This window comes from Anas platyrhynchos, chromosome Z (assembly GCF_047663525.1).
Source record: "Anas platyrhynchos isolate ZD024472 breed Pekin duck chromosome Z, IASCAAS_PekinDuck_T2T, whole genome shotgun sequence".
NCBI classification, from domain to species: Eukaryota; Metazoa; Chordata; class Aves; order Anseriformes; family Anatidae; genus Anas; species Anas platyrhynchos.
This window is the reverse complement of record NC_092621.1, coordinates 85,668,393-85,694,895: the sequence shown is the minus strand read 5'-3', so window position 1 is coordinate 85,694,895 and position 26,503 is coordinate 85,668,393. Positions and strand designations below refer to the sequence as shown.

General features: G+C 53.0%; 1 protein-coding gene across 2 annotated transcripts; it reads left to right on the top strand.

The window, feature by feature from the left end:
* The first annotated feature begins 13,501 nt into the window (after window positions 1–13,501).
* LOC119714600 (maestro heat-like repeat-containing protein family member 7) lies at window positions 13,502–25,382 on the top strand. 2 transcript variants are annotated; one of them, XM_038171491.2, is made up of 22 exons: window positions 13,502–13,888; window positions 14,486–14,577; window positions 14,804–14,914; window positions 15,189–15,274; window positions 15,727–15,838; window positions 16,077–16,163; window positions 16,329–16,433; window positions 16,542–16,722; window positions 17,292–17,383; window positions 17,872–18,012; window positions 18,204–18,358; window positions 18,470–18,608; window positions 19,165–19,352; window positions 19,441–19,578; window positions 20,316–20,430; window positions 20,561–20,701; window positions 21,230–21,406; window positions 21,887–22,042; window positions 23,135–23,236; window positions 23,649–23,751; window positions 24,069–24,125; window positions 24,303–25,382. In XM_038171491.2, the coding sequence occupies exons 1-22, from the start codon at window positions 13,732–13,734 to the stop codon at window positions 24,491–24,493; spliced, it is 2,826 nt and encodes a 941-aa protein (XP_038027419.1). In that variant the 5' UTR covers window positions 13,502–13,731; the 3' UTR covers window positions 24,494–25,382. The 2 variants fall into 2 exon arrangements, with proteins under 2 accessions (XP_038027419.1, XP_038027420.1); XM_038171492.2 differs by lacking the exon at window positions 24,069–24,125 and having other exon boundaries at window positions 13,503–13,888.
* The last annotated feature ends 1,121 nt before the right edge of the window (window positions 25,383–26,503 follow it).

The window sequence follows — 26,503 nt, the reverse complement described above, 5'->3', positions numbered from 1 at the left end:
GGTGGTCACGCACTGGAACAAGCTCCCCAGGGAAGTGGTCACAGCACCAAGCCTGCCAGAATGGAAGAAGCGCTCGGACAGTGCTCTCAGGTGCATGATCTGATCTTATATTATTATTATTTCACTATTTTATTATTATTTTGAGTGGCTCTTTGGGGAGCCAGGAGTTGGCCTTGATCCTTGTGGGTCCCTTCTAACTCAAACATTCTAAGATCCTATGATTCGATGAAGTCTGTTGGGCCTGATGACGTGCATCTCAGGGTCCTGAGGGAAATGGCTGATGTCGTCGCCAAGCCTCTCTCCATCCTACCTGAAAAGTCTTGGCAGTCAGGTGAAGTAGCTGGTGACAGGAAAAAGGGAAACATCACTCCCATTTTTAAAAAGGATGGAAAAGAGGACCCTTTTTTTAAACTAAGAGAGGGGAGACTTAGATTAGGGGTTAGGAGGAAATTCATCACTGTAAGCAATGTGAGGCACTGGAACAGGTTGGCCAGAGAAGGAACCTGTGGATGCCCCATGCCTGGAGGTGTTCACAACCAGGTTGGACAAGGCCCTGAGCAGCCTGATCTAGTGGGTGGCATCCCCGCCTATGGCAGGGGGCTTTGAATTGGATAGTCTTTATGGTCCCTTTCAACCCAAGCCGTTCTGTGGTATGATTCTAAGGCCCTCTCTCGTTCACAGTACTTCATAAGGCACTCTGACATAGTCCATTGTCTTAAACTAATGTGAGAAAAGTGCTGACATTCATGAGACCCTTCAGAGAGATGAGGACAAGACCCACCCCCAACAGGTGGCAGATGGGTACTCCAAACTTAAGAAGTGTTGGAAGAAGCTGTCCCTACATTGCTATCAGCAAGGAAACAGATAGTGAACTAAGTTACCTGAAATGCAGTATGACAATAGAGAACCTAAGCGTGGGAATGCAGAGCCGTGTCTGCTTTTAAATGCTTAAAGTGGTCTTCCTGTACAAGTTCCTACTCATACCTTTCTCCAAGTGGTGCCAGGAGTGGGCACTTTATTCAGTTCATGGGATAGATATGGCCAGGCCCCTGTGACATTGTGAATTTTCTTCGGTAACGGAATGAGCACAGGAGCTGGAAGAAACTAAACACTTACCTAGATGTGGCTACCTGGCATGGCTAGCATTCCCCCCGTGGTATGCCAGATGCACCAGGCAAGCTGTCTTTGTGCAGGCAGGCAGGGTGTGAAATCATCTACTGGCAGAAATAGCTTGGGCTTTCAACTCAGCTGTCAGGGAAGCTCACATTCTTGTGAACCAGAACTAGGTGGTTTGCAATTTCTGATGTTTAAACATGCAAAGAGACTGTCAAAATTAATAAAGATTTAATCATAGAATCATAGAATACCCCGAGTTGGAAGGGACCCATAAGGATCATCAAGTCCAACTCCTGGCACCACACAGGTCTACCCAAAAACTCAGACCGTATGACTAAGAGCACAGTCCCATCGCTTCTTAAATTCTGACAGGCTTGGTGCAGTGACTACTTCCCTGGGGAGCCTGTTCCAGGGCGTGACCACCCTCTTGGTGAAGAACCTCATCCTGATGTCCAGCCTAAATCTCTCCAGATTCCCAAAACTGTTGAAAAATAATTGAGAGAGGTCCCGTGATGACATCAGCCAGCTTTTTAAGCACTCTGGGATGGATCCCATCCGGACCCATGGACTTGTATGGATCCAGGTGGAGCAGCAAATCCCGCACACATTCAGGGTCGGTTGGGAGCTTGTCACATCTTAAAGGGCATATTTTGTCTGTGTTGACGCACTGAGGCTGTGACCATCACGCTCACAAGCTAAACATCATTAGCTGGTTTTACCCACTCTATACCGTGTCTTTCAGTGAATGAAGAACGATCAATCAACACAGAAGAAAATTGCAGAGGGCCCTCTGGTACCACCTAGCTGCCGCACAGGAATGCATCTGTTCCAAATCAAACTTCACTGGTCCCTCCTGTGAAGGGAAATGCCTCCGGTGGAAGTGTCACATGCTCAGTCAGCCTGCTCCCAAATACAGGAAATCTTAGAATTTCTGTTGAAAACCAACTCTCCTTGGGAAAAAAACAAGCAAACAAACAAACAAACAAAAATACTCTGATTTAAGGACTAAACCTCCTGCACACCTTGTCCTATCATCTTACTTAGTGCATGTATACTGCATTCCTCACTTGAAACTCTGTGGGGACATTGCTCCCCACATTCCTACTTCTGGAAGACAGCTCGGGAGGCAAGCTAATAAACATGTCTTCACGGAGCAAGCATTCAACCCCGTCCCAAGAAAAGGAGAACTGTTATTTCCAGGCAGAAGGTTTAGCCTCTAATAAGGACAACTATTTTAACAGCGATACCAAACCCATGGTCTCAACACCTATGGGTGCAATACCTTCACAGGTTTTTACAGTGGGTCAGTGTGTCCTTGGCTTTGAGTCATACACTAAAATTATTGGCTTGATCAAACGACACCCTCTGTTGGGACAGGAGCCTTCTGGGTCAGGGCATTTCACATGTACGGCAGGTCTTAGATACAGGGGATTTAGGATGGCTTCACACACTCTTACAAGCAGCAGCAACAATGCATTTTCACTCTGAAGAACTTTGCAAATAGTAAGGAAACTGCATGTCTCATCCCTAGGGATCAAATATCAGCTCAGATACGTCAAGGCAAGCATCCACTGAAGGAAAGGCTCCAATGGAAACTTGAGTGCAAGAACTTTCCCTGTGCAATCTGAACTCCAGCTCAGGTTGGAAAGATCCCAATAGTCTGGAGTGCGTGCAGTAACAGCAAGAATAGGTTTTACTCCAGCATATTACACCAGTTCGGAGACCTACATCTCTCCCACAAGATTTGCTGGTGTCATACTCTATATAATGTAGACAGATAATGTAGATTCAACTGCATCCTAATCCCTGCCTGTTAAGAACACCTCACAAAATCGTCAGTTTCATCACCAATTTCAGTAAGAACTGGTCTGACCTCAGGCAATGTCCCTTGTAAGTATATTCCTATTCTACTGTGAGCATCTTCCTCAAGCAAGAATCTGGATGTCCCTGATGAAACATGGGGATTCACCTGAGTAGAGCCAAGGACCTTTTAACTCATCAGCCCCAACCATGACCAGAAAGGCTCGCTGTGGCCCCATGGCAATGGCAGAACTTCATAAAACAGGCTCTCTTGAGTCCCTAGGCACATTTCATCAGACTGCACCTGTTCTGGGGCAGGCACTGGGTAGAACCAATGAGAATGGCATGCTCCTAACTGCTCTCACTAGTACTCCTCTTCAGGACCTGAACCGTGGCAGAAAAGCAACTGTAAGCAGTCTGAACATAAGCCTGAGGAGATTAGATCCATCCACAGACATGGCTCATTCTGTAGCAAACGAGGTGCAACAACTAGCAAGCAAGGAGGTCGTTTTTTGAAAGGAATGAAAAAACCCATCAGTGATGGGACAAAAGAACCGTTCTTGCAGCACAGATCACAACATCACACATAAGGGGAGCATGCAAGCATTTGGACATAGCGTGAGAAGTCAGACATAAGCAACATGGCACAGCTGTTGGACAATTGTATAAGCCCCAGAAAGAACTTCAGTTCTCCTGACCTCAGCGTGTTTCTCCTGAAGTGCTGGAGCCTCTTGAGAACATTTTCATTTGTACTGCATCAACCTGGCTGGTAGTTCAAAGCAGCAGAAGGGTGGTCTGGCACCCCTCTGACCTTTCCCCATCCCCTCAAGACCTTATCTGCACTGGTGGATGAGCAGATAAAGCTCCACTTTTTCTGTTATCCTCATCCCATGCTTCCTCCCGATCCTCAGGTTCTGCATTGTTATTGTGATTTCCCAGCTCCTCTTCCTCTTTTAGGACTCCCTCACTGTTCAGCCCCTGCAGGAGTGCCACCACTTCCTCCGGCTTGGGCAGTTTAGTTATCTTAAAAGTGTTTCTTATAATGGGGTGTGTCCTTGTGGATAAGCCTCTGTTTCTCCACTGGGAATGGTCACTTTTCATCTTCATCCTCATCTTCACTCCTTATTAATGTGTCCTCAGTAAAGTGTACAGTGGGCTGCAATGGCAAAGCCCCAGAAAGGCTGCGAGCCTCAGATAACAGCCATAGCTGCAGGCAGCACATAAATCTGCTGTCCCTCTACTACCAACGCATGCAAAGCCAGCATTTCTGCTTTAATGTTAAAGAAGATGCAGGAATACATACCCCAATTTCCCTATACTTGTTTTTGCCCCATCTCCCATATTAACTCCTTCACCTAGACACATCTGTCAGCTTCATGGGCACTCAAACCTGTAAGCCTGACTTTTGCACAGTCCCTGCCCCATTCCCATGCTATTTTTCCTAGTCTTTGATGGACCCTGTTCCACCACGCTCCCTGAATCTCTCCTTGCAGTTAGCTTCCAGGGCCTTTACTTGCCTCCAGCAATGCCCAAATCATACTCTGTAAATCCATTTATCATTTTCTCAGAAACTGTCAAATCCTTCCACTTTTTAACATGACCCTGATGCAGTTCCTAGATTCCTACCTCATTGTATTCTACTTCTACATCTTCCTCCTCTTGGACAGCTGCTTCTTTATGCTCCTCTTCAGCTTTTGGCTTTACAACCTTCCCCAGCTCCTGCATCTCAGACAGCTGCCCATTTGGCCAGCTCCTTTGTCCCTCTTTTCCCTGTTCCTCTGCCCTAAGGTCAGCAAGAGGTGGTGCTGTTAGAAAGGTGGCAGTCCTCACTGTGATTTGACGTGGCACTCAGTCTTTCTCCTGGGAAGATGATAGATTACAAAAATCAAGACGGAAACCAAAGTAGGAAATGGATCAGTATAATCTGATTGGTGCAGGGTGGGGTATGGTCCACTGCCAAAAGAACCAGCTTTTTCAAGTTGCCCACTACCTTCCTAGCTCTACCCCTGTTTCACCATCTATGTGGGCATTTATTGTCAATATCACACCTGGGCAGCAAGGCAACATCCCCCAGTACTCTATTCCCATCAATCTTTATTCAGTATATCAGAGCCTTCTTTTTCTCTCCCTCTTCTGTGACTGAAGTGGCACTGAGGCACACATTCCCCGTTATGGCCTTTTCTGTATCCTTGCTGCATCTTGTGCTGTCTCAGTGGCCCTAGCAGACACCACAAGGTAGGTTCTAACTCATGAAATGCAAGCAATCCATGCTCAGTCCAGTCTCACATTTCCCAAAAGTTAAGTTCTTTCTGCCCAGCTTACAAACACTGCCTCTCCATTTCCCCCATCTGCGACATGCTCTGTACAGTTATCCATTTCTTAGTGAACAGCACTCGCTTCTGACTTAGGTGAATTCAGGTCTGTGCCAGGTTTTGCAGCATGTACCTCATTGCACGGAACTTCAATAACTTTCTTCATAACCTTCAGCTCGCTGGGATGAGGGGTTGCTCTGCGCTGTAGGCCCTACCGAAGAAAAAGCACTCATGCAGAGCATGACATTTAACAATCAGAGGAATACGTGTCATACCTCAAGATTGAATCAGTTCAAATGACGTGTTTTATCAGACCACTAGAGCCCAAGCTGGACATGAACAAAATGTCACAGAATCTGATGCGGACTTCTCTGCTATTACAGCGTGCAGCTGGGTACAGGACTTCATTCTGGTCTAACCAAAGCTCGCACAAGTTTGGTAGCACTCCCAGAGTTATCTGGCTGTAACAGAGCAGGGCAGTAGCAGTGTCACAGCAGTAGCAGTGTCAGTCCTTTCCAGGGGAGAAACTGCTCTAGGATATTCCAAATCACACTAAAACTCTGCAAAACTCGATGGTACTGCTTTCACACCTCCAACAACCATTCATCAAATGGTTTATGAGACTAACATTTTGGTGTGCCACAATACTGCAGCAAATATGTTTGGAAGTGTCTGGGTTAGCATACTGGCTGCAGAAGCTCCCAACAGGAAACATAGAAGACAACAGGAAGGACTGTCCAGTAGCAAGGTTTTGGAAATGCTGGACCCACAGTAGAAATGTGTCTTTCTCCCCCTCCTGCCAGACATGAATAAAAGCTTTTGGTTAACACTGACAATCCCAACATGATATAGCAGCGCTATCAGCAATGGTAGACGTGTTCATAGTGTTGCTCCTTTTGTTACCTGTAAACACAACACACTCTGATGAGTGTTTGGTTTAGGACTTAAAGCACCACTCGAGTGCTGTTCAAGCATCAGCCAACTGTTCTCACAAGCAGGCTGCAGCTTTGTGCGTAGGAAGCTGCAAAATCTCTTCTGTCCCCATTTTAGTTGGCTTTCTGCCAAAAAGCATTTCAGAACATTAAGAACAGGATTCAGTAACAACTTGATCCACAACTGCAAAGTTAAATATCACTGGATTTCCCCCAGTGTCAAGACGAGCTGTAATTCAAGATTATGCACTGGCTCTCAGCATACTTAGGTTTAGGCTTGGGTTTAGAGCCCTCCATGGAGGCACCCTGATCCAGAGGGCACACACCACATGCTAGGCTGACATAACTGTCAGGAACAACATGGAATGGTCCTGTACTTTCTAAAGGAGAAAATAAATTACGAAGGGAAATGCAGAAAGTCAGCCCAGCAGAAGTGGAAAATGACAGCTGGTGGCAGTGCAACACCGCAGATAAATAAAGTACCAGACAAGAATTTCATTGGAAAGGAAAGATCTTTAGGCAGCTAGATAGCAACAAAGAATGTCTCAGAGCAAAGGGGCTTGGAAAAAGCAGAGCAAGGTGTGTATAAGGGTAGTAGAAAGTGAAACAGGGCCAACACACAAAGAAAACATTATACTGGGAACACTGACTAGGCCATCCTGGGCAGATCAGAATCTTCCCAAACAACCTGAGGGTCTACTTCTTTGCATTTCAGACAAAACAAAACAAAACAAAAAACACTTCCACAAAGGTACAGATGCTACCTCTACCAACCACCCATATTCCCTCCCCACCATCCCTCACCTACCAGTAATTCCAGGTCATTAGCACCAAGGTCCAACTGTTCTAACTTGACAAGGAATGAGAGCGAACTGCAACACACAGGGAATGGAAAGGGAAAAAGAGAGGAAGAGGAAGAGGAAGAGAGAATGAGAGAGAGAGAGAGAGAGAGAGAGAGAGAGAGAGAGAGAAGGGAAGGGAAGGGAAGGGAAGGGAAGGGAAGGGAAGGGAAGGGAAGGGAAGGGAAGGGAAGGGAAGGGAAGGGAAGGGAAGGGAAGGGAAGGGAAGGGAAGGGAAGGGAAGGGAAGGGAAGGGAAGGGAAGGGAAGGGAAGGGAAGGGAAGGGAAGGGAAGGGAAGGGAAGGGAAGGGAAGGGAAGGGAAGGGAAGGGAAGGGAAGGGAAGGGAAGGGAAGGGAAGGGAAGGGAAGGGAAAACTAATAATACAGTGTACAAACAAGTGATGTACAATGCACCCGCTGACTGATGCCCAGGCTATTCCTAAGCAGCCAGACCCCCCACCCCGTCCAGCCCCCCATATAATTGTTCAGCATGACGCCATATGGTATGGATTAGTCCTTTGGCCAATTTGGGTCAGCTGTCCTGGGTTTGTCCCCTCCCAGCTTCTTCTTCACCCCAGCCTGCCTGCTGGCAGGACAGAGCAAGAAGCTGAGAAGTCCTTGGCTTAGTGTAAGCACTGCTCTGCAACAATTAAAACATCAGGGTGATACCAACGTTAGTCTCATACTAAATCCCAAACACAGCTCTGTAACCTGCCCTGACGCTGACATCAGACTGACGGGCCTGTAATTCCCTGGAAAGTCCTTCCAGCCCTTCCTGTTGCCTGGAGGCACGTCTGCCAGCCTGCAGTCCACTGGGGCCTCCCTCATCACAGTGGGCAGCAGAAGAGACCTGCTGCGCTCCTCCCTTGCCACGGGAGCCCCACGGCTCCCACCGTCCCCCCAGGCCACAGTGAGCTCCACAGCCCTTCCAAGGAGGCAGGAGCAGGTGGTGCAGCAAGGCTGCCTCTGCCCTCCGCAAGCAACCTCAGGGCCCGATACACAACAGCCTGGCAGCATGGCTCTTACCCTCCAAACCGTCACACAGGTAGTCATTGTGGGCTTACATATGATGTTACAAGCACCCTGAAGTCCATAGCACTAATATCTACCTCTCTGTGAATATAACAGGCCATCAAATTATGGTCCCTTCATTTCGTATTTCATGTTAACAGTTAATATGTCACTCAGTAGTCATATAACTTATTTCTCTTGAGACCTAAGACAATATTAAATTACATCTCATGCTTCTTCTGTATTTGTCAAGGTGTGTGATTTATGGACTAATGAACACATTTCATGTGAACTTTTACAATATTCACCTCTGTTTCATTTCCATACTCAATATGATGTTCATGAAGGTGCATGACTACAGGACTGCTTTTCTCCAGTTAATTAGAAATCAGAGCATTTCTCTAGGTTAAAAGCAAAGAGTATGCAGCCACTTATGTTAAAATTGTTGCCCTGATTTTCACTGCTAGTGATTTCAAATTCTTTTCAGGCTGATCGGTCTGCTTTTCACATTACTTAGCTTTCATCATCCCTTTGCACTTCATTTATAACATATTCATTTTTTATATATCAGAATCCTACTCACTGCACTTTAGAAAACAGTCTTCCTGGCAGGGGAGAAGGAACAGAGGTCTATGAAATAGGATACAGCTAATGATGTAATTAGCAGTATACCAAGCTAGTACCAGACCCAAAGGATTATAAATTTTATAAATATTTATAAATCTAGTTATCTGATTAATTATATATTTTGGCTTTTGGTTTAGGTTGGATGGTTTATTGGTTGGTTTGGTTTGGTTTGGTTTGGCTTGGTTTTGTTGTTGTTTTGTTTTGTTTTTGAGAAAGCCTGAGAAAGTCATAATTTTGATAAGGCTGAAACTCATGAGTGGTATATGGATAACTTTTCAGCCCAGGGAGGTATGCATCTCTTTTTCCAGTGAGCTATTCATTCAAGAATAGCTCTAGAATAGTTGAGCTATTGATCAGCATCCAGGTGACTTTTTTATATTGTTTTTGCAGATGTGGAGGGATGAGGCATGTGCTACAGGGTAATGGATGCAGTGGAGTTCTCTGTGAAGGTGATCTAGTGTATAGTGTTGGAGGGAAGGCACTACAGTTGGTGACTACACGAAAATGGTTTTTGCTTGTTTGGAAGCTCTCTACAGGTACCTCAAAGGAGGCTGTAGCGAGGTGGGGGTTGGCCTGTTCTCCCACGTGCCTGGTGACAGGACCAGGGGGAATGGGCTAAAGTTGCACCAGGGGAGTTTGAGGTTGGATCTGAGGAAGAACTTCTTTACCGAAAGGGTTGTTAGACATTGGAACGGGCTGCCCAGGGAAGTGGTGGAGTCACCATCCCTGGAAGTCTTTAAAAGACGTTTAGATGTAGAGTATAGGGATATGGTTTAGTGGGAACTGTTAGTGTTAGGTCAGAGGTTGGACTCGATGATCTTGAGGTCTCTTCCAACCTACAAATTCTGTGATTCTGTGTGATTCTGTGAAGATGCAAAGCAGGGCATGACGTGGAATGTCAGCACCAGAGTCTACCTGAGCAAGTTAAGTGATGACCACCATGTTGAAACAGAGGTTATTTATTTGAGGTACTGGTGTGGCAGTTTTAAGTATTTCCCATTTGGGTATTACAGGTGATGCCCAGTCCTCAGTGTGGGAGAATTATCCTTGGGGCAGGTGAATGGTTTGGGTAAAGGAGTGGGAGAGAAAAATCACGGGAGGTAGATGCAGAGAATAGTCAGACTTGCTAGTGTCTCTGATAAGCACTGGCCTTGGGCAAGGTGGGAGTTGAGCAGCCTGCTTCCACTTCTCTCTTACACAGATGTTGTGGATGGAGGTCTGTAGGCTTGGTATGAGGGGCTACTGAGGGACAGTGTCTTGCCATATGAGGATGGTCCTTATCTGGCAGCAGAAGAGAATCTTGAAGGCCATGGTGCCTGGAGTGAAACGTTTCATTTGATTATTTGTAAAATGAATCTTAATGAAATACATGCTAAACATACATGTCTTTACTATTTGACTCTCCACACAAATCATGCTAAACATCACTCCAGGGAAGGGAACAGATAATGTAAGGATATAAAGGAAAAGGTTTTAGTGTTAGGAAAAAGCGTTGGTGTTAGCATTAGTTGATAAAGTGAGATGAATGTCATAAAAGAGCTGGGGGGAGAAAGAAGAGATTGGAAAGCTGGAAGAGGTAGTTGAAAGGCTGTGCTCCTTCTTCTCCACCAAGACAGGGATGCCTTGTTGGTAAGCTCTGCACCTTCATCTTTTGGAGAGGAATACCTGAGATAGCATTTTGCTAGCACTGTTATCAGATATGAGCGCTATTGCAGAAAGGGCGTTTACCAAAAGCAATTCCAAATCTCATATAGAAAATAGAATCATAGAATCATCCAGGTTGGAAAACACCTCTAAGATCATCTAGTCCGGTCCCATCTGTCACCTTATTAAAAGTTTTCAACTTTGTGAAACTGTCTCAGTGAAAGTCCTTGGCAGGGCTCTTAAAACAGGCAAGTGTTTGACTTTGATAGGCACCTTTCAATGTGACACAGATCCTACTCCCACTCCACCTAGGTCTCCCACAAAAAATTATTTACAACAGAAGCCATTTGGTATATCTCAACTTCCTTTAGCAGTGTGAGAAAAATCTCAATTAATTTTCTTCAGACAGGATCTTCTGCAAAGCTATTTTATTTGTGATTGGAATAGCGGAAGTCCTTTCAATTACGAGTGCATTTTAGTAAACAAATCATAACCTTTTATTTCCTATTACCCGACGCCTGATCACCTCCCCTGTTTCCTCATTGACTGAGTACTACAGGTTCACAAGCTACTCAACACTCCTCTATAGCATATATGTACAATCTTTCTTCCTTCCTTCCTTCCTTCCTTCCTTCCTTCCTTCCTTCCTTCCTTCCTTCCTTCCTTCCTTCCTTCCTTCCTTCCTTCCTTCCTTCCTTCCTTCCTTCCTTCCTTCCTTCCTTCCTTCCTTCCTTTCTTTCTTTCTCTCTTTCTCTCTTTCTCTCTTTCTCTCTTTCTTTCTTTCTTTCTTTCTTTCTTTCTTTCTTTCTTTCTTTCTTTCTTTCTTTCTTTCTTTCTTTCTTTCTTTCTTTCTTTCTTTCTTTCTTTCTTTCTTTCTTTCTTTCTTTCTCTTTCGTTCTTTTCGTTCTTTCTTTCTTTCTTTCCTTCTTTCTTTCTTTCTTTCTTAGTTTCTCACAGCAGCCTTTTCACACACTCACTCACAACGGAAGTCTGTACTCTCTCTGTCTCCACATCCTAACCCTAACTCTGAACTTTCTGTGAAACAAAACAATTTGTGGACTTTGACTGATTCCAAAGTCCTGCCCATACAGCAGAGCCCCACGTGCCCCAAGGCTCCAAGAGCCCTGCTGGCATATCATAGTGGGACTGGCTCTGGTCTGCACTCAGCTCACAACCACAAGATGTGTGCTGCTGTGTCCCCAACCCCAAAGGCACATCCTTTGAAAGCCCCTTCACAGTCACACTAACAATGGGAGTCTGTGTTTTCTCTCTCTCCAAACCCTAAGCCTAACTCTAGACAGTGCCCAGGTCCAACACACACCACACCCAGCACTTCCATGAAATGCTGCTTGCAGCGGAAGCAATTTATTTAGTAGCCCTCGATGTCCTTTGGCAGCCTTTTAATTAAACTGTTCACAATGGGAGTCTGGACTTTCTCTGTCTCTCTCTAAACCCTAACCCTAGCCCTAGACATTGCCTAGATCCAAGAAACATTTCACCTAGTGCTCCCAAGAAAAATTGCTCGCAACAGAATCTTTTGGTAGCCCTCCACTTGCTTTGGCAGCACTCTCACAACTTCAGTCACAAGGGGAGTCTGTGCTTCCTTTCTTTCCAAACATAAGGACAGGGCTAAGACAGCTCCCAGGTCGAACATTCATCCTAGCAAGAGCTCCCATGAAAAAGCGTTCACATCTGAAGCATTTGGTAGCCCTCAACTTCCTTTGGCAGCCCTTTTACAAACCTTAGTCCTAGAGAGAGTTTGACCTTTCTCTCTCAAAACCTTAATCCTAACCCTAGACAGTGCCCTAGTCAACACCCTTTTCCAATACCCACCCCACCTAGGCTCCCATAAAATAGTGCTCACAACAGAAACCTCTTGATAGTCCTTGGCCTTCTTTGGCAGAATTTTCACAAACCCACTCAAAAAGGGAATCTAAACTTCTTCTGCATCCAAACGTATCTGTAACAGTGACCATAACTCTACTTGACCCTTGTTACTCTAGGACATGTTGGAATGCTGTGAGGACATCCTTTAGTGTTCCTTGGAGAACCACTCTTTCTCCCAGAAGATGCTTGGTTTGCCATGGAGGTGCTTTGGTCCACAGGGAAATGCTAGCTTGGTAAACTGCTAATTACATCATTACCTATGTCCTACTTCATAGACCTCTGTTTCTTCTTCCCTGACAGGAAGACTGTCTTGAAAGTGCAGTGAGTAGGATTCTGATAACACTAATAACAGAAGGATTCTGATAACAGTAGGATTCTGGATAGGTACACAAGCACTACTGGGCCCGTCCAGCCTGGACCCCAGCTCCAGGCTCCCCAGCAGGCTTTTCAGACAATAAACTGCTGTTAGAGCTCCTCCTTTTTGCCCTTATCAGTGGTCGCTCAGGAGGTTTCTGCTTCTTAGGTGCACAGCCAAAGTTCCAAGGGGCCACTTGGGCCTTCTCAAGGATTAGCAGTTTGCAGGCTGACTGGCAGTTGCGTCTGCCAGTGTTTTAGCAGACCTTTGCTGTCAGAATGTCTCCCAGGATTGCCAGCTCACATCCATGGCTGCTCTGGCCACTGAGTGGGAGAGGCAAGGCTCTGGTGTGCCCATGAAGACAAAGGGAGGTCCTTCAGGCACACTGGCGCTCTGGGACACGCCACAGAGCCACAGGGTGGTCCCAAGAGAGTGTGAGGGCACACAGGTGACGCGCGGAAAAGACTCCACAACCATAGGGTTGTAAAGTAGGTACACTTTATTGCGGTGCACCAGGCGCACTGGGAATGGCTTCCCTGAAAAAGTGCGCACCTGCCTGGTCGTCTCTCACAACTTTATACACGAATACTGTTACATATTACATGAGCTCTCATACATATTCTTTATTGTCCCCCAAAAGGCGGACCTCTTCCAAGTACTCATTTCCATACTCCCCGCCCTTAGCTCCTCCCGGTTGCACCTGCGCAGTGTAGCCTGGTGGTCGTGGGCAGGGGTCTTTCGGGATGAAGGCAACGAGGAAGAGCAGGTTAAACTCTCTTGACCTTTCTGGACTTGGACCTGCTGTTGGACAGTATTTAGAAGTTTTTTGTTCATCTTTGCCTTGTTTCCTGCCAACAAGTTGTTCATCCTTCCCTAATGAGTTGTTTGTCCTTCCCTCACCCGTTGGCCTTGAGCGATATCTTCCTTTTTACATCTGCTTCTCATCTACATCCCTATAATTAGGATATTTTACCATATATGTAGCTAGATACTAATTTGGATAAGTTTTAGCATCTTCCCCATCTCACAGCGGCCTTGTGGCATCTGAGAGGAGTCAGGTGCCTGGGCCTCACGCCCTCCGCCCTGGAGACAGCGTCCCCCTTCTGGCCTGGGTGACATCACAGCAGAGCCCTTTGTGACTCACCCCTGGGACAGCTACAACTACCCAGCACCAGCAGGGCAGCCCCACAGTGTCCAGAAGGATTACAATGGGAGAGTGCATGAGTTGTGTGGCTCCTCGCCAAAACGATGCTGACGATCTTCCCCTGGCGGGGCTGCTATTAGTTATCCCCAAGATCCTGGACGCTGAGAAGGATAGCGGATCTGCTGCATATTCTATGTGGGAGACCCATGTGCTTCAGAGGGGTAAGTACGCAGGCACCGCTGGGCCCGTCCAGCCTGGCCCCAGGCTCCAGGCTCACCAGCAGGCTGGAGGCGCGCTCCACCAGGGACGGGTGCCGCAGCATGGCACTGCCATGCCACTGCCAGAACTGAGGAAGCCAAGCGAGCGAGGGTCCCCAGCGGGCTGGACGGGACCAAAGCGAGCGAGTGCACCCTGTTCTGCAGCAGGAGCCCGCTTCCCTGGAACATCAGCAGAGGGGTACAGCCGGCGGGGGGCATGCCGGTTCCTGAAGGGCAGGGCAGCTGTGAGCCAGGAGCCAGCCCCAGCACAGCCTCCCCTGGCAGCAGGAGAGGCTCCCGGCCGGAGAGAGTGGAGGGGACCCAGCTCTTGCTGCGGGGACAGGCAGCGGAAGGCTGCTCACCCGGCAGGAGGCAGCGGTGCTGCAGGACAGGGACCTTTCCTGCTCTGCTGCCAGCGGCAACCTTGAGGAAAGGGGGCATCAGTGCTCCGACCCAGGGCTTGCAGTCGGCAGGGCGGTGGGCACAGGGTTCAAGAGAGGGCACGGCTCTTCCCTCTGCCTCCTGCCCCGCTTACAGCTCTGTCCATTCTTTCTTAATCAGATAATGTTTCTGCTGTCTCCATCTTGTCTCTGGCGCCCAAGGACATGGAAGACTATGACTACTTCTGGGCTGTTCTCACTGGCACCAAAATGGTAACTGCAGACTTTGTCAGTGCGTGAGGCTCAGCGTGCTTCTCCCAGCTGGGGGCTGCTGTGTTTGCTGCCCACGCACAGGCTTTTGGAGGGCTGCTGGCTGTGCTGAGCTGCTGCCCTCCTGGCCCCTTGTGCTATCACTGCACCCCTGTGGTGCAGTGGCCCTGCTGGCCATGTCGCCGCCCTCTCACCGTCCCTATTTGTCTCTGTGCTCCCTGACTGTCAGGAAGAGGACTGGAAGCTGAAGTTTCTGGCCTCGATCCGCACCATCTGCAGCAACACGGTGCAGAAGAGATACATGTACCTGCCCTGTGACATGCTGGGAGTGGAGGAGAAGGTGAGGGGATACCCAGTGGGGCGGGGAGGGGGAAAGGGTGAGCTGTCCGGGCACCAGCCCAGCAGTCAGAACAGCACAGGGGTTTCTGCGCACAGGGGAGGGTGGGACGGGCCTCTGTGGGCACAGAGCAGCCTGGCCCGTGCCCCCCTTTACCCCGCCCCCGTCTTGACGCCAATGCTGGTATAGTGCCAGCAACGCTCTGCCTGCCCTGCAGATCAGTGCCAGCCCCTGGCAGCTTCCCGTGTCCCATCCTGACCATGTTGTCTCTCTCCAGATGCAACTGCCTGAGTCTTCCTCCGACCACCTGCGCACTCTGATGCTCCTGGGCTGGCAAGCTGCGTATGCCATCAGTGAAAGGAGGTACCTGCCCCAGACCTTGGCTTGGCCAGGGCCTCTCCACAGCATGGGCCTGACAGTAGCGGGCTTCCCCCACCCGGGCAGGACTTTGGTGCTCTGTCTTAGGGCCTCAGCTCTCCCCTGCGCCAGATAGGAGGGCAGAGGGTGCCATGCCGGCAGAGCCAGCCGGCAGAGCCGGCAGGGGCTCTCCATTGTCTCCCTGCCCAGCTTTTTTCCCTGAAGGGAGAGAGGCAGGAGCTGGAAAGGGCTTTGTGCACTGCATGCCATGACTGCCCTCTATCCCCGGCTCAGCAGCACGGGAGAGGGAGAAGATGCCTCCACACAAGCCTTGCCCACCCAGTACGGGTCCCACCTGGTGACCCCAGGCCCTGACATCTACGGTCACCTTCCCAGGGCATCTGGGCACTGCTCCTAGTGCCAGCCTCCAACGGGCACCTTCTCTCCTCTCCTTGCAGCAAAGAGAACCTAGCACTGCTGTCACAGCACCTCGGCCCCTGCATCAACGCCATCGGCTCTCTTGCTTCAACGAGGGAGAGGGGCAGTCTGGATGCTTCACTTTATGCTGAGGTAAGCACCGAGTGAGCTACAGAGAGCCTGCTGCCAGTCAGTTCCTGCGCACTAGTTAGCTTTGGCTGCTGAAAGACCACGGGAGAAACAGAAAGACAACAGAGATCCTGAGACACCACTGGGCAGGTTGCCGGCACCACTGGGCAGCTGAGGCCTGCCTCAGGCAGCAGGCGTTCAAGCCAGCTTCCCATGAGGAAGGACCAGCAAAAAAGCACCACCCGCTCTGTCTTCCTTACAGATTCTGAAATCTCTGGACAGCGTGCTGGAAGTGCTGGTGTGTACTTCGTCGGACTACACTGCTGCTATGCTGGAGATCATCTTGCAGGTCTGTCCCCAAGGCCGCGACGGGGTACACCCCCTTTCCAGGCTCTTCTCTTGTTCAGGAGAAGTCTGGGCACGCTGCGTAAACCCTGCCCGGTGCTTGGCAGAGCTGCTGCTACGGGAGCTGCCACTGCCTCCCAAGGCAAACCAGCAGCTTTTCTCTTCTCAGGCCCTGCTGCCCTTCACAAGATCCGAGAATGTGGCAAAGCGTCGGTATGCCGTGGGGAGGATTGCCAGTCTGAGCGAGGTGCTGATCCCCAGTTCTCTGATGCAGGTAAGGAGCTGGTGGCTCAGGCAACCTCTAAGCACTCCCTCACCCCTTCCCGGTGTCTCAAGTGCACTAGCTCAGCCAAGCTGCCACTGTCCATCCTCTCAATCCCAGGACTCGTTCAGAAACAGAGTGGGCACGGTCAGAGTTCGCACCTTCCAGACGAAGCCTGTGCCACTCCTGGGGCAGCTGATGGGGTGCCTCACCCTGTGCTGCGCCGAGAAGGACAAGGACATCAGCTGTGGGTCTGCAGAGGCTCTTCACGCCTTCCACAGGATCGTGATGGTGCGACAGAGTAAGAGAGGCTGGGGTGGGCTAGCACCTTCCAGACACGAGGGCCCTGTCAAGACCAGGCATGGTGATACGCCGCTTTGTCCGCCCTCCCCAGCTAGAGGAAAGAGCAGCACATTCCTCCAAGGGTGGAGCAGGGGAGCAGCCATGCTGCACCAACCCTAGGGGGCTCCCCCAGCCCCTATCGGAGCAGCAGGATGTCCCCTGGGGTAGTGGCTTAGTAGCACTCCTGAGAACCAGTGGACTGGAGAGCCTGTAGCAGTAGCAGCATCGTGGGGCTTCTCTCCTGCTTCAGAGCAGAAAGCCAGACCAAACTCTCCGGCCTTTTTTGCAGACTGCGAGGCGGTTTGCCCTCCTCCCCCTTGCAACAGAAGACCCATTTCCTCCCTGGCATGTCTCCTGTCCCCACCCCCTACCCTCCACCCAACACAGAGTGCCCCTCTTTGACAGACACAGCGCCCTGCCACAATCCCTGCCGCAAGCTCTGCTTGGTGTTCTCAGCTGTCTTCTCCAAGCAGCAGCTTCTCCATCATTCCTACCACTCACCCACCCTCTGTTTGCCTTGCTGCCCAGGCCACTTCATGACACCTACCTATCCGTATCTCTTTCTGGAGCGGGAATGCCCAAGCACCTTCCGGCCCAAGGACGCTGCTAACGAGCTGACGGTAATGAGCCCCTCCCTTCCTGGGATTCTTGGCTGTGAGGTTGACAGGAGACCTGGATGAACCAGTGCCCCAAGAACTGCGGGCAGGAGGCAGGGTCCGTCACGGCCTGCCAGCAAGCCGGCTGCAGGGTGCCACCGTATCTCAGCGGGGAGTAGCCAAAGGCTAATGTCAGTGGCCAGCGTCAGCACTGCAGGTCCAGCTGTCCTGGCCACCCACAAGGCCTGGCTGCCTACACACTGCCAAGTGTGCCCTGACCCTGACCTCCACCACCTGCCTTCACCCTGCGGGGCAGTTCCCTCTCCGCAGCCACTGAGGCTACAGTCATCCCAGCCCAGGCCGGCCCTTGCAAGCCCACGCCAGCTCTTGCTCCTGCCTGTGCTGGGGGCACAGTGCCAGCACTGCCCTGGCTCTCTCTGCAGAGCTGCCCTCGCTGCTCAGCTGCAGCCCGCCACCAAGGCAGGCTGTGGGACATGTCTTCCCTCTCACAGGTATTTGGCAGCTTCCTCTTCCCCGTCGAGAGGACGAACTTCATCCTCACCATCTTGGAGGGCATGACACACCCCAGGGTCTCCGACAAAAAGGTGGTTGCCCGTGTGTTGGATATGATCACAGACTCAGACATGGAGGAGGTTAGCAGTTTGCAGACAAATTGCCCTGTGCTGTTGCCCTCTCGGGGGCCGTTCTCCCTGGCCCGGGTCCAGGGCTTGGGAGTCCCCGACAGCCATTCGGGCTGGCAAAGAGCCACAGGAGGGAAACATTTGCTGGTGGCAGCTGGGGCCATGGCTGTGCTCTGCTCCATTCTCCCTCGTCTCTCCTCCAGGTGCCACGGGTCATGCGGATCATCCATGACTGCCTGGCGACGGTCAGAAAGGAATCACTCCTGGACATCCTGAAGAGGACCCTTTTCCAGATCACCTCCTTGCACCCTGGGCACGCGGTCCAGGGCCTGCTGGAGGTCTTCCCGTGGTGCGACAGGTACAGGACCCACCCACCCACCTCTGGCACAGCTCAGGACCCTCAGGGCCGGCACAGGCCAAGGGGCAGTGGCTGGGGTGGCCCCATCGACTGCATGCTTTGTCTCTGCAGGGTTGCCACGGCCATGTGGCAGACGATGGTCTCCGAGCCCTGCGTTGCAGAGGACGTGCTGAGAAACCTGCTGAAGCAACGCATAGGGCCTGAGCACGATGTCTTTGGCTCACCCCACAGCTGTGTCCGTTCCTGGGCTGTGAGTTCCTGGACCAGGCCTCGCTCACCCCCAGTGGGGCTGCACTCCCCTCCCCATCCCCTCCTCCCCCTCTTCCTCTGTCCCCAGTCGACAGCCTCCCCTGGGGCTCCCCAGTCAGGGGGGCTGGGAGCCAGAGCCCAGCAGGGCCACATGCACTGCTGGGGCCCCACTGCGCACAGGCACGCAGCCCACCCCTGCCCTGCCGCTCTCTGTCCTCCTCCCTCCCCGCCTGCTCCTGCCTTGCTGGGCAGCCCCGGGCAGGGCGGCTGCCTGGCCCAAGCAGGCTGCAAGGTTTGGCCCAGGGAGCTGAGGACAGCTGGCAAGACCCCCGGGGCCTGCTGGGCCCTTTGCTCTGGACACAAAAAGCTGGCTTGCCCATGCCACAAAGCAGAGCCGAACCCAGGGAGCCGCTGGGACTGGGCCCCAGGCCAGGCAGCCAGGCAGCGGGCTCAGAGCAATGCCTCACCCCCACCTCCCTCACCCCCCAACCCGCAAGCTCTGGCAGTGCTGCAGGGACACCCGTGCACTGAGAGCTGCACCTGACTGTTTTCTGCAGGTAACCAGCGCCATGAACAAGATCTTCCAGCTGCCCTCCAGCAAGAACATTGCGCTGTTACTTTTCCACAAGCTCTACATTGCCGTGCTCTTCCAGATCTCCTTCATCCATGAGTGCACACTGCAGGACTTCAGCAGCGGCAGCAGTCAGATGGGGGAGTGCGTGTGGCCTTCAGGCAGCTTTCTCAGGTGCTCCATCCCCTCTGCCAGGTCTGTGCCCCAGGCCGGAGCCAGGGCCGGGGCGCCACATGTGACGCGCATTATGCTCTGCATGCAGGACTGCGGTGATGACCATGAGAGCTCTTTTCCAACACCTGGGGGGTGCCACTTTGGTTGAAGACATCCAGATGCAGGGTGGCTGGGACAGGCTTTTAAGACATGAGACCTTCCACACAGGTGTTGCTGTGCTGACTAGGTGAGCGCCTCATCAGTTGTCCTTGTCTCCCCTGGCACTCTTCCCCCAGAGGTGGGTCCCCTTCCTCGTGGCTGGTGAGGTGTCCCCAGGGGTCCGAGGGACAGCGTTGGTGACTGAGGGATCTCAGGAGAGACCGGCAGGGGGAGTGGCCTCTTTGATCTTTAAGGTCCCTTCCAACCCGAGCCATTCTATGATTCATTCTATGATTTCCATGCTGCTGCCTCTGAGAGCTCCTTGGTGAAGGGCTGCTGTTGCCCAGTGCAAGAGGAGGACTCGCAGGACCTGTCACCTTCCAACGCACTCCTTCCTCGGGGACCAGCGGTGCAGGAGAGTGCTGGGGCTGGCTCTGCAGGCAGTGCCACAGCCTGCACTGGAGCTGTGTGGCAGAGCAGCCGGAAGGGTGGCCAGAGAGCGCGGGAAGGCTCAGTGGCCTGGGCATCCAAAGTGGTCAGGAAATGGCATCTGTTGGAAGGCCACAACTTGTGTGTAGGCAGGGCGTCTCTCAGTGAATCGAGCACATCTGTGCTCGTCACCCTCCATGTTTGCAAAGGCAAGGTACATGGTGAAGGGCGGGCGGCCTCTCCTCAAGCGGATGGCACCAGCTGCTGAAGCAGAGTGCAGAAATGCAAGCCTTGCCCTGGTCTGGCCCATGGGATAACAGCTAGCGCTGACAGCACAGTCCCAAGGAGGTTTGTTTGCCCGGCTTGGTACTAGCAATGCGTTCTTCCCCTGGCCAGGGCTCTGGGAAGCAAAGCACCGCTCTTTGGTGCCTCGGTGTTTGAAGAGGCAGTCGTACGTCTCTGGCAGAGACAGAAGCATGAGGAGATCACCGCCATGGCTGTCTTCACGGAGGTAGGGCCTAGCAGCAAGCGGTGCCTCTCCAAGGTGCCTTGAAACTCTGGGCTCTCTGGCAGATTCAGCATGCTGCCAGGAGTCCTGCCGGCTGGGCCAGGCTCTCACTGGGCTGCTGGGTGTCTTTCAGTTGCTGGACTGTGTAGACTTTGAGCAGCTTGTTGATAACTGCATCCCGCACCTTCTTCATTCACACCTGCGCAGTCAGTCCTCGGTGCTGCGTAGGATGGCGGTTACAAGCCTCGTCACGCTGTCTACGAGACCCAAGCTGGTGAGTGGGGGCATCTGGGCCAAGTGGCGGCATCTGCCTGGGGCTGGGCTGCAGGTGCTGTTGCCCGCAGAGGCTTGCTTGGACTTTGCCAAGAATCGGGAGGGGCGGTAGTGGCTCCACTGCTCTCACTGCCTTCTTCATCAGCCCCTGAGCGCTTCTGGGCAGCCCCTGCCTGGACTGTGCAGCACGAGGAGAGCGGCACCAGTGTCCGCTCAAAGGCACCTCCTGCTGTGCCAGAAAGAGGTCAATGCCAGGCCCCAGGCCAGCCAGCGCAGGGCTGCCTCAGCTGCAGGAGCACTCTACCCAGAGCAGTCATCCTGCTGAGGTTGGGAAGATGAGCCCCCGCACGGGGCCAGGCTGACACAAGTGGCTGCTTCTGCAACCCAAGGCAGCAGCCTTCTGTCTCGAGGGGCCTCAGCACGCTCCTGGAGACAGACCTCTGCTCTGGGCTGTGCCTGCTGTAAGCAAAGGGCTTCTGCCAGGATGGTCTTCGGTGTTTCTGAAACAGAACTGCTGTGTTTCATGTAGGCAGTAACTCTGCAAGACCTGCTGCCAGAGGTCATGCAGCAACTGCAGGATGCCAACAGCGACATCAATATGCAGGCCATGACTGTCCTCCGCAACACTCTGCGCCTAGCAGATGGGCAAGTGGCTGGCCCCATCGCTCTGCAGCTGCCTGACAGGCTCCTGCCCCTCTTTGACAACGTAAGTCTGGTGGGCAAGCAGGAGGTTTGGCCACGGGGCACGTGAGTGTGGCCTGGGGGTGGTGCGTCCCTCTCCACGTGTCTCTCTGGCCTGTGAGACACGATCCCTGGGCACGTGCTGGAAACGTTTTGCTTGGTGCTTCTTGGGCTCTCCCGCTGGGGCAGCCCCTCCCTGTGCAGAGCCCTGCGGATGTGTGCTCCACAATGGCAACTTCTCCTCGGCCCCTCGCTGCCCATGGCCGCTTCTCCCCTTGCCATGTGTCCCCTTGCCAGCCCCAGGGTGGACCATCTGCAACCCACTGCCTTGCCCTTCCTGTGTCTTGAGCCATTTTGCACTGCCCACACACTTGGCCTACCTGCCACAGCTCACTGCAGAGTGAGAGCCAGGAGCGTGTGTCTCCCTGTCTGCCACACCGACCCCTTGCTCACTGTGAGCTCGGAAGAGCCTGGACTGAGGTCCTCCCTTGTTCTGTCTCACCAGGAGTCCAGCTGCATGAGAGAGCTCTCCATCCTTCTCTGCAAGGACGCCATGGAGGTTGCAGAGGGCACCCATAAGATGGAGATGAAGAAGCAAGTGCACAGGACCGTCCTCCCCCTCTTCTTCCACCTGCATGACCAGAACCAGCATGTGGCTGAGGTGGGGACACTAAGCTGAGCATTCACTTGAGGGGGCAGCACCCCTCAAGAGGGCCTGCCTGAGCATTAGGGGCACGGGCCGTTAGCAAGGCTCCCTCTGAATGTGCCTCACCTCAGGGCCGAAGCTCCCGAATCCAAAAGAAAGGTGCAGAGCCCCTCTGTGCCTGCACCAGGCCCACCACAGCCATTTTGCCCCTACTACGCCTCCGCCTGCACAGAGGGCCAGAGCGGAAGGGCCTCTCCCTGCCCCACATCCAGCGCCGCATGCAGCCCTCCACAGAAAAGCCCGCTGGGAGGCTTCCTGCAGCCCCAGAGCTGTCAGGGGCCAAGAAGGTGGGCACGGACATTTTCCAGACCTGCCCTGCCTGCTCCCAGCTGTGCTCAGCAGTGCTGCGTAGCCACAGATACCTAGGCACTAGAGTTTTCACGGGCATCCCAGCTGTGCCTGCAGGTGTCTGAGGCCAGTGGTGAGGTGCCCAACAGTTGTCGACCCCATGTTATGCACAGGGACCCGCCAGATGCCTAGGCTGAATGCTCCTTTGCTCTCTTGGGCACGAGCACCCTGGAGCCGCCAGCGTGCTCACTGCAGAAACCCTGGCCTGCAGGCTGCCCTGGGCCACGCAGAAGGGTGCAGCCCCTGCCAGGGGTTGCAGGAGCCAGCATGGCTGCCAGCCTCACCAGCCTGGGAAGGGAGCCGCAGCCAGGGCAGGGGTCTGGCCCTGTGTCCGCGGTGGCGGGCTCTGGAGCCCAGGCCCTAGGGAACAGCCTGCTGGGGTCCCCGTGGGTGGTGTCCCTGGCTGCCTCCTGCCCTGGTGCCTCAGTGACTGCAGCGCTTCAGCTGCCTGCTGGCCTTGGCTGCAGATGAGCAGCTCTGGGGGACCTCTGTCCTGCAGCCCCAGCAGCATGAAGTGCCGAAGCTGGTGGTTGCCCCACACCACTGCCCGAGCACCGAGCCCTCTGGCAGATGCCTTCCCCAGCTGCTGCACCTCCCCAGCAAGGGCCAGGAAAGCCCCCAAGCCTCGCCAAGGTGCGGGACAACCAGGGCCTGTCCCATGCGCAGTGGTTTCATCTCCCACTCTCTGCTGCTCTGCAGGCCTCTCGGGAAGCCCTCCTTGGTGCTGCCAAGCTCCTGAAGTGGAAGCAGCTCAGGAACCTGCTGGAGACAGCGCAGCCACAGAGGATTGGCGAGTGCCTGGTAAGGACAACTGCCCGAGGACTCCCAAAACCTGGCCCAGACAAGGCCTGCCAGCCCTGGCCCAGGGTGCGGGGTGGCTACCCTTGCCTCTAGCCACTGCTGCAGGCCAGAGCCCCCAGCCTGCAGCCGTACACGCACCCCTACCCCCACGCCCCGGCACGTAGCAGTACAGGCTCTTCGACAGCCTCGTCGCTCTCCCAGGTCCCAGGCATACCGACAGCTGACCCTTGGCAGCGGGGTGGCACCTCAGCACCCTGCCCCTTGCTCCCTCCAAAGCCTGGCCCCAGCAGCAGCTGGCTGCTGGTTGGGCATCAGGCTATCCCAGCAGGGGAAGCCAGTCCCACGTACAGGGCCGGCCTGGCCAAGGGGCAAGGCTGCACCAGCCCCATCCACATGTACTATTCTCTTCCAGCTGGTGGGGCACAGCAGCAGAGTGGATGACTACCTGTCCCAGAGCCTGCAATACCTGCGGAGCCCCCAGGAGCCCCTGCAAGAGGCGGCCATCAGGTTCATTGGTGAGTCACAACCCCATGGGCCCTCTGTGCCCCACAGCAGCTTGGCCGCAGCCCCAGCTGCTGCTGAATCAGCCACGTGGCTGCAGAGCATTGCCGGCTCAGAGTGGGCCTGGAGTGCCTGTGGGGGCTCCCTGCTGCCCTCGCCCACACCCTGCCCACGCAGTGGTTGCTGGTGGGAAGCCTAGCAGGTGCCTCGCAGCCTCCTTGGGTGTTGTCACACTTGGGCACACATGGCCAAGCCGGCAGGGATGTTGAGGGGGGGACTGTGTCTGGGGCGAGCTGGCCAGCGGGATCTGTGATGGGCTGTGTGTACCTAGGGCTTGCCGGGCAGCACTTGGTGGATGGGCGCGAGGAGAAGCTCAAGATCATCGAGGGTGAGTGAGGGCAGTGGGGTATCAGCAGGAACTGGCTGGGAGGAGAAAAGACCCTGGGCAGTGAGCTGCGACCCCTGCCCCAGCTGAGGAGGTGGGGTGGCCTTGGCAGGAGGGGTTCCTGGGCGTGCTTCCCAGTGATACGGGCTCTGACCTCCACTCTGTTCCTTTCCATGTCAGCCCTGAGAAGCATGGAGGGCAACAGCAGCCCTTCGGTCTCCTCCCTGGTGACTGAAACCATCCTGGTCCTGAGAACTTCCTCCACATTCAGCCTGCAAGCACTACGTTACCGGCTCCGGAGGGTGTGGGAGAGGAGGCCCCGTGTCCCGAGAGCTGGCTGGCTACGCTGCTGCAGCTGTGCTCAGTGCTGAGCGCTGCTCCAGCCCTCGGGCCCCACCGAGTAACCCCTCTGCTGGACTTTCCCCAAAGAAACAGCCCTCTTTCTTCACCGCTTGAACGTGTCATTTTTTTGTGTGAAAACTGAACGGTTAGAAAACTCCACGGCACCAAGCTGCTCTGCTAGGCTGTGAAACCAAGAGGAAGGAAAGCTTTTGCTTCCCTGGCCGCAGCGTGTTAGAGCAACCCACCGCCTCAGCCTTCCTGGGCCTTGGGCCATTTTGCTAGGAACAGTGCGATTTTAGGGTGAGCCTGATGGTACGGAACTGATAGATTGCATGGCCAGCCCTGAGTCTAACTGACAACCTACTCATGTCCTCTGGATGAACTTTGCTCATTATAATCTCACTACAGTGCCAAAATACACCTCCATCCCCAAGGCTACCCGCCTCCAAGGTGCAACTACCTCTCACTGAGCACGCGCTCTGAATTTCCCTGAGCAAAAACAAAAGCCAGGAAAATGTATACCAGTGACAACAAAGGCGCATATGACTTGAGTCACTCACTACCTAAAAGCAGGAACATAGTAAAAAAAGGGCTCAAGAGAGGAAAATGTCGGGGAAGACACCACCACAGACAAGTCGGGAGGACGTCGCTGACTCCTGGCATCAGCCGAAGGCTGCTGTGCTGAACCTCTCTTCCCCCCTACAGGGATGCCTACAGGGCGAGATCTGAACCCTCAGTTACAGCGAGTGCTTCCCTGGGAAACCTAACATTCTCTATAGAGTTGTTCCACAAGTTAACGTATATGCAGCTGGTTGTGTTAGTCATATTCTTGGTATTTGCACGTGCTTTGCATCACCGGCAATCCAAAAGAACCTGTGCTCGTGTTGCTCCAATAAACTACACCAGTCATTTACTAGACTGAAAGTGTATTACACGATATGTGCATCCATGATCACGATAATTTAGTCTATTGAATACAACCGGATTTATAGTTCCAGACAGGGCATCGCTCAGAATCCAAACCCAGCCACCCCCAGCCCCTCTGATATCTGAGGAGAAGTTGGAACGCAAGGGGGTTTAGGTCCTGCCAAGCTTCCTTAGCCTTTAACACAACATGCTATGCTAAACGTCCGCTACAGTGGAGCAAATTACTAATGTTCCGGCAGATTCTATCACCTCAGTGCTACAGGAGGTCACATCCTTACCAGCAGGGGTAGTTCAGAACCATGAGGGGTTAGACTGCATAGTAGCATCCCATGGAGCAGTAGGTACACGGCTGCGTTGGAGCTGCTTGCTTCCACGTAGGTGAAAATCAGGTGATTGCCAGTGATGCTGTTATCTCAAATCCTTCGTGCCCCACGCTGGCTGCCCAAAAGGACTGCTGTGGCTGAACCCCAGTGGGCAGCTGAGCACCACACAGCTGCTCTCTCACTCCGTCCTTGCACCGGGAGTGGGGAGAGAGCTGGAGGGGCCAAAGTGAGCAAAGTCATGCATTGAGGTAGTGCCCAAAGAGAGTGGGCTGGCTTCTCCTGGGATGTCAGCCATTGCTGTCATGAGCGCTGAGCCAGGGCCAGGGAAGGCGCTGCAGCTGACATGCGGGACAACGGAGGGATCAGAAGTAGCTGGTTTGGGTTTCTGAAGGGCTGGTCTTTGTGCCTAAAGGCAGGACTCCGTAGAACCACCAGCAGGGGACAGGTATCAAGTCAGGGATTACTTGAACAAACTCAGCCACCATAAACAGAAATGGAGGTGGGTGCTCTGACCAGCTCCCCAAACACAAGTAGCGGTATGCCATGACACCCCAGGATCACAACCCTATGGTTATGGAGTCTTTTCTGCGCATGAGTTTGGCGAGCCTGGCAGGAGGACTCTGGCTGCAGGATCGACTGTGGAGCGGACCTCCTAGGCACGCCCCGAGCCCCTTTTTCTCTCTCGGAGGAGTTCCTCTCCCAGCCTCTCACTGCAGGGATATAGGAAGTTCCTGTGGTTGCGGGCAAACGGTACACCTTAATTAAGGTAAGCCAATTGGCCGGGGAGGT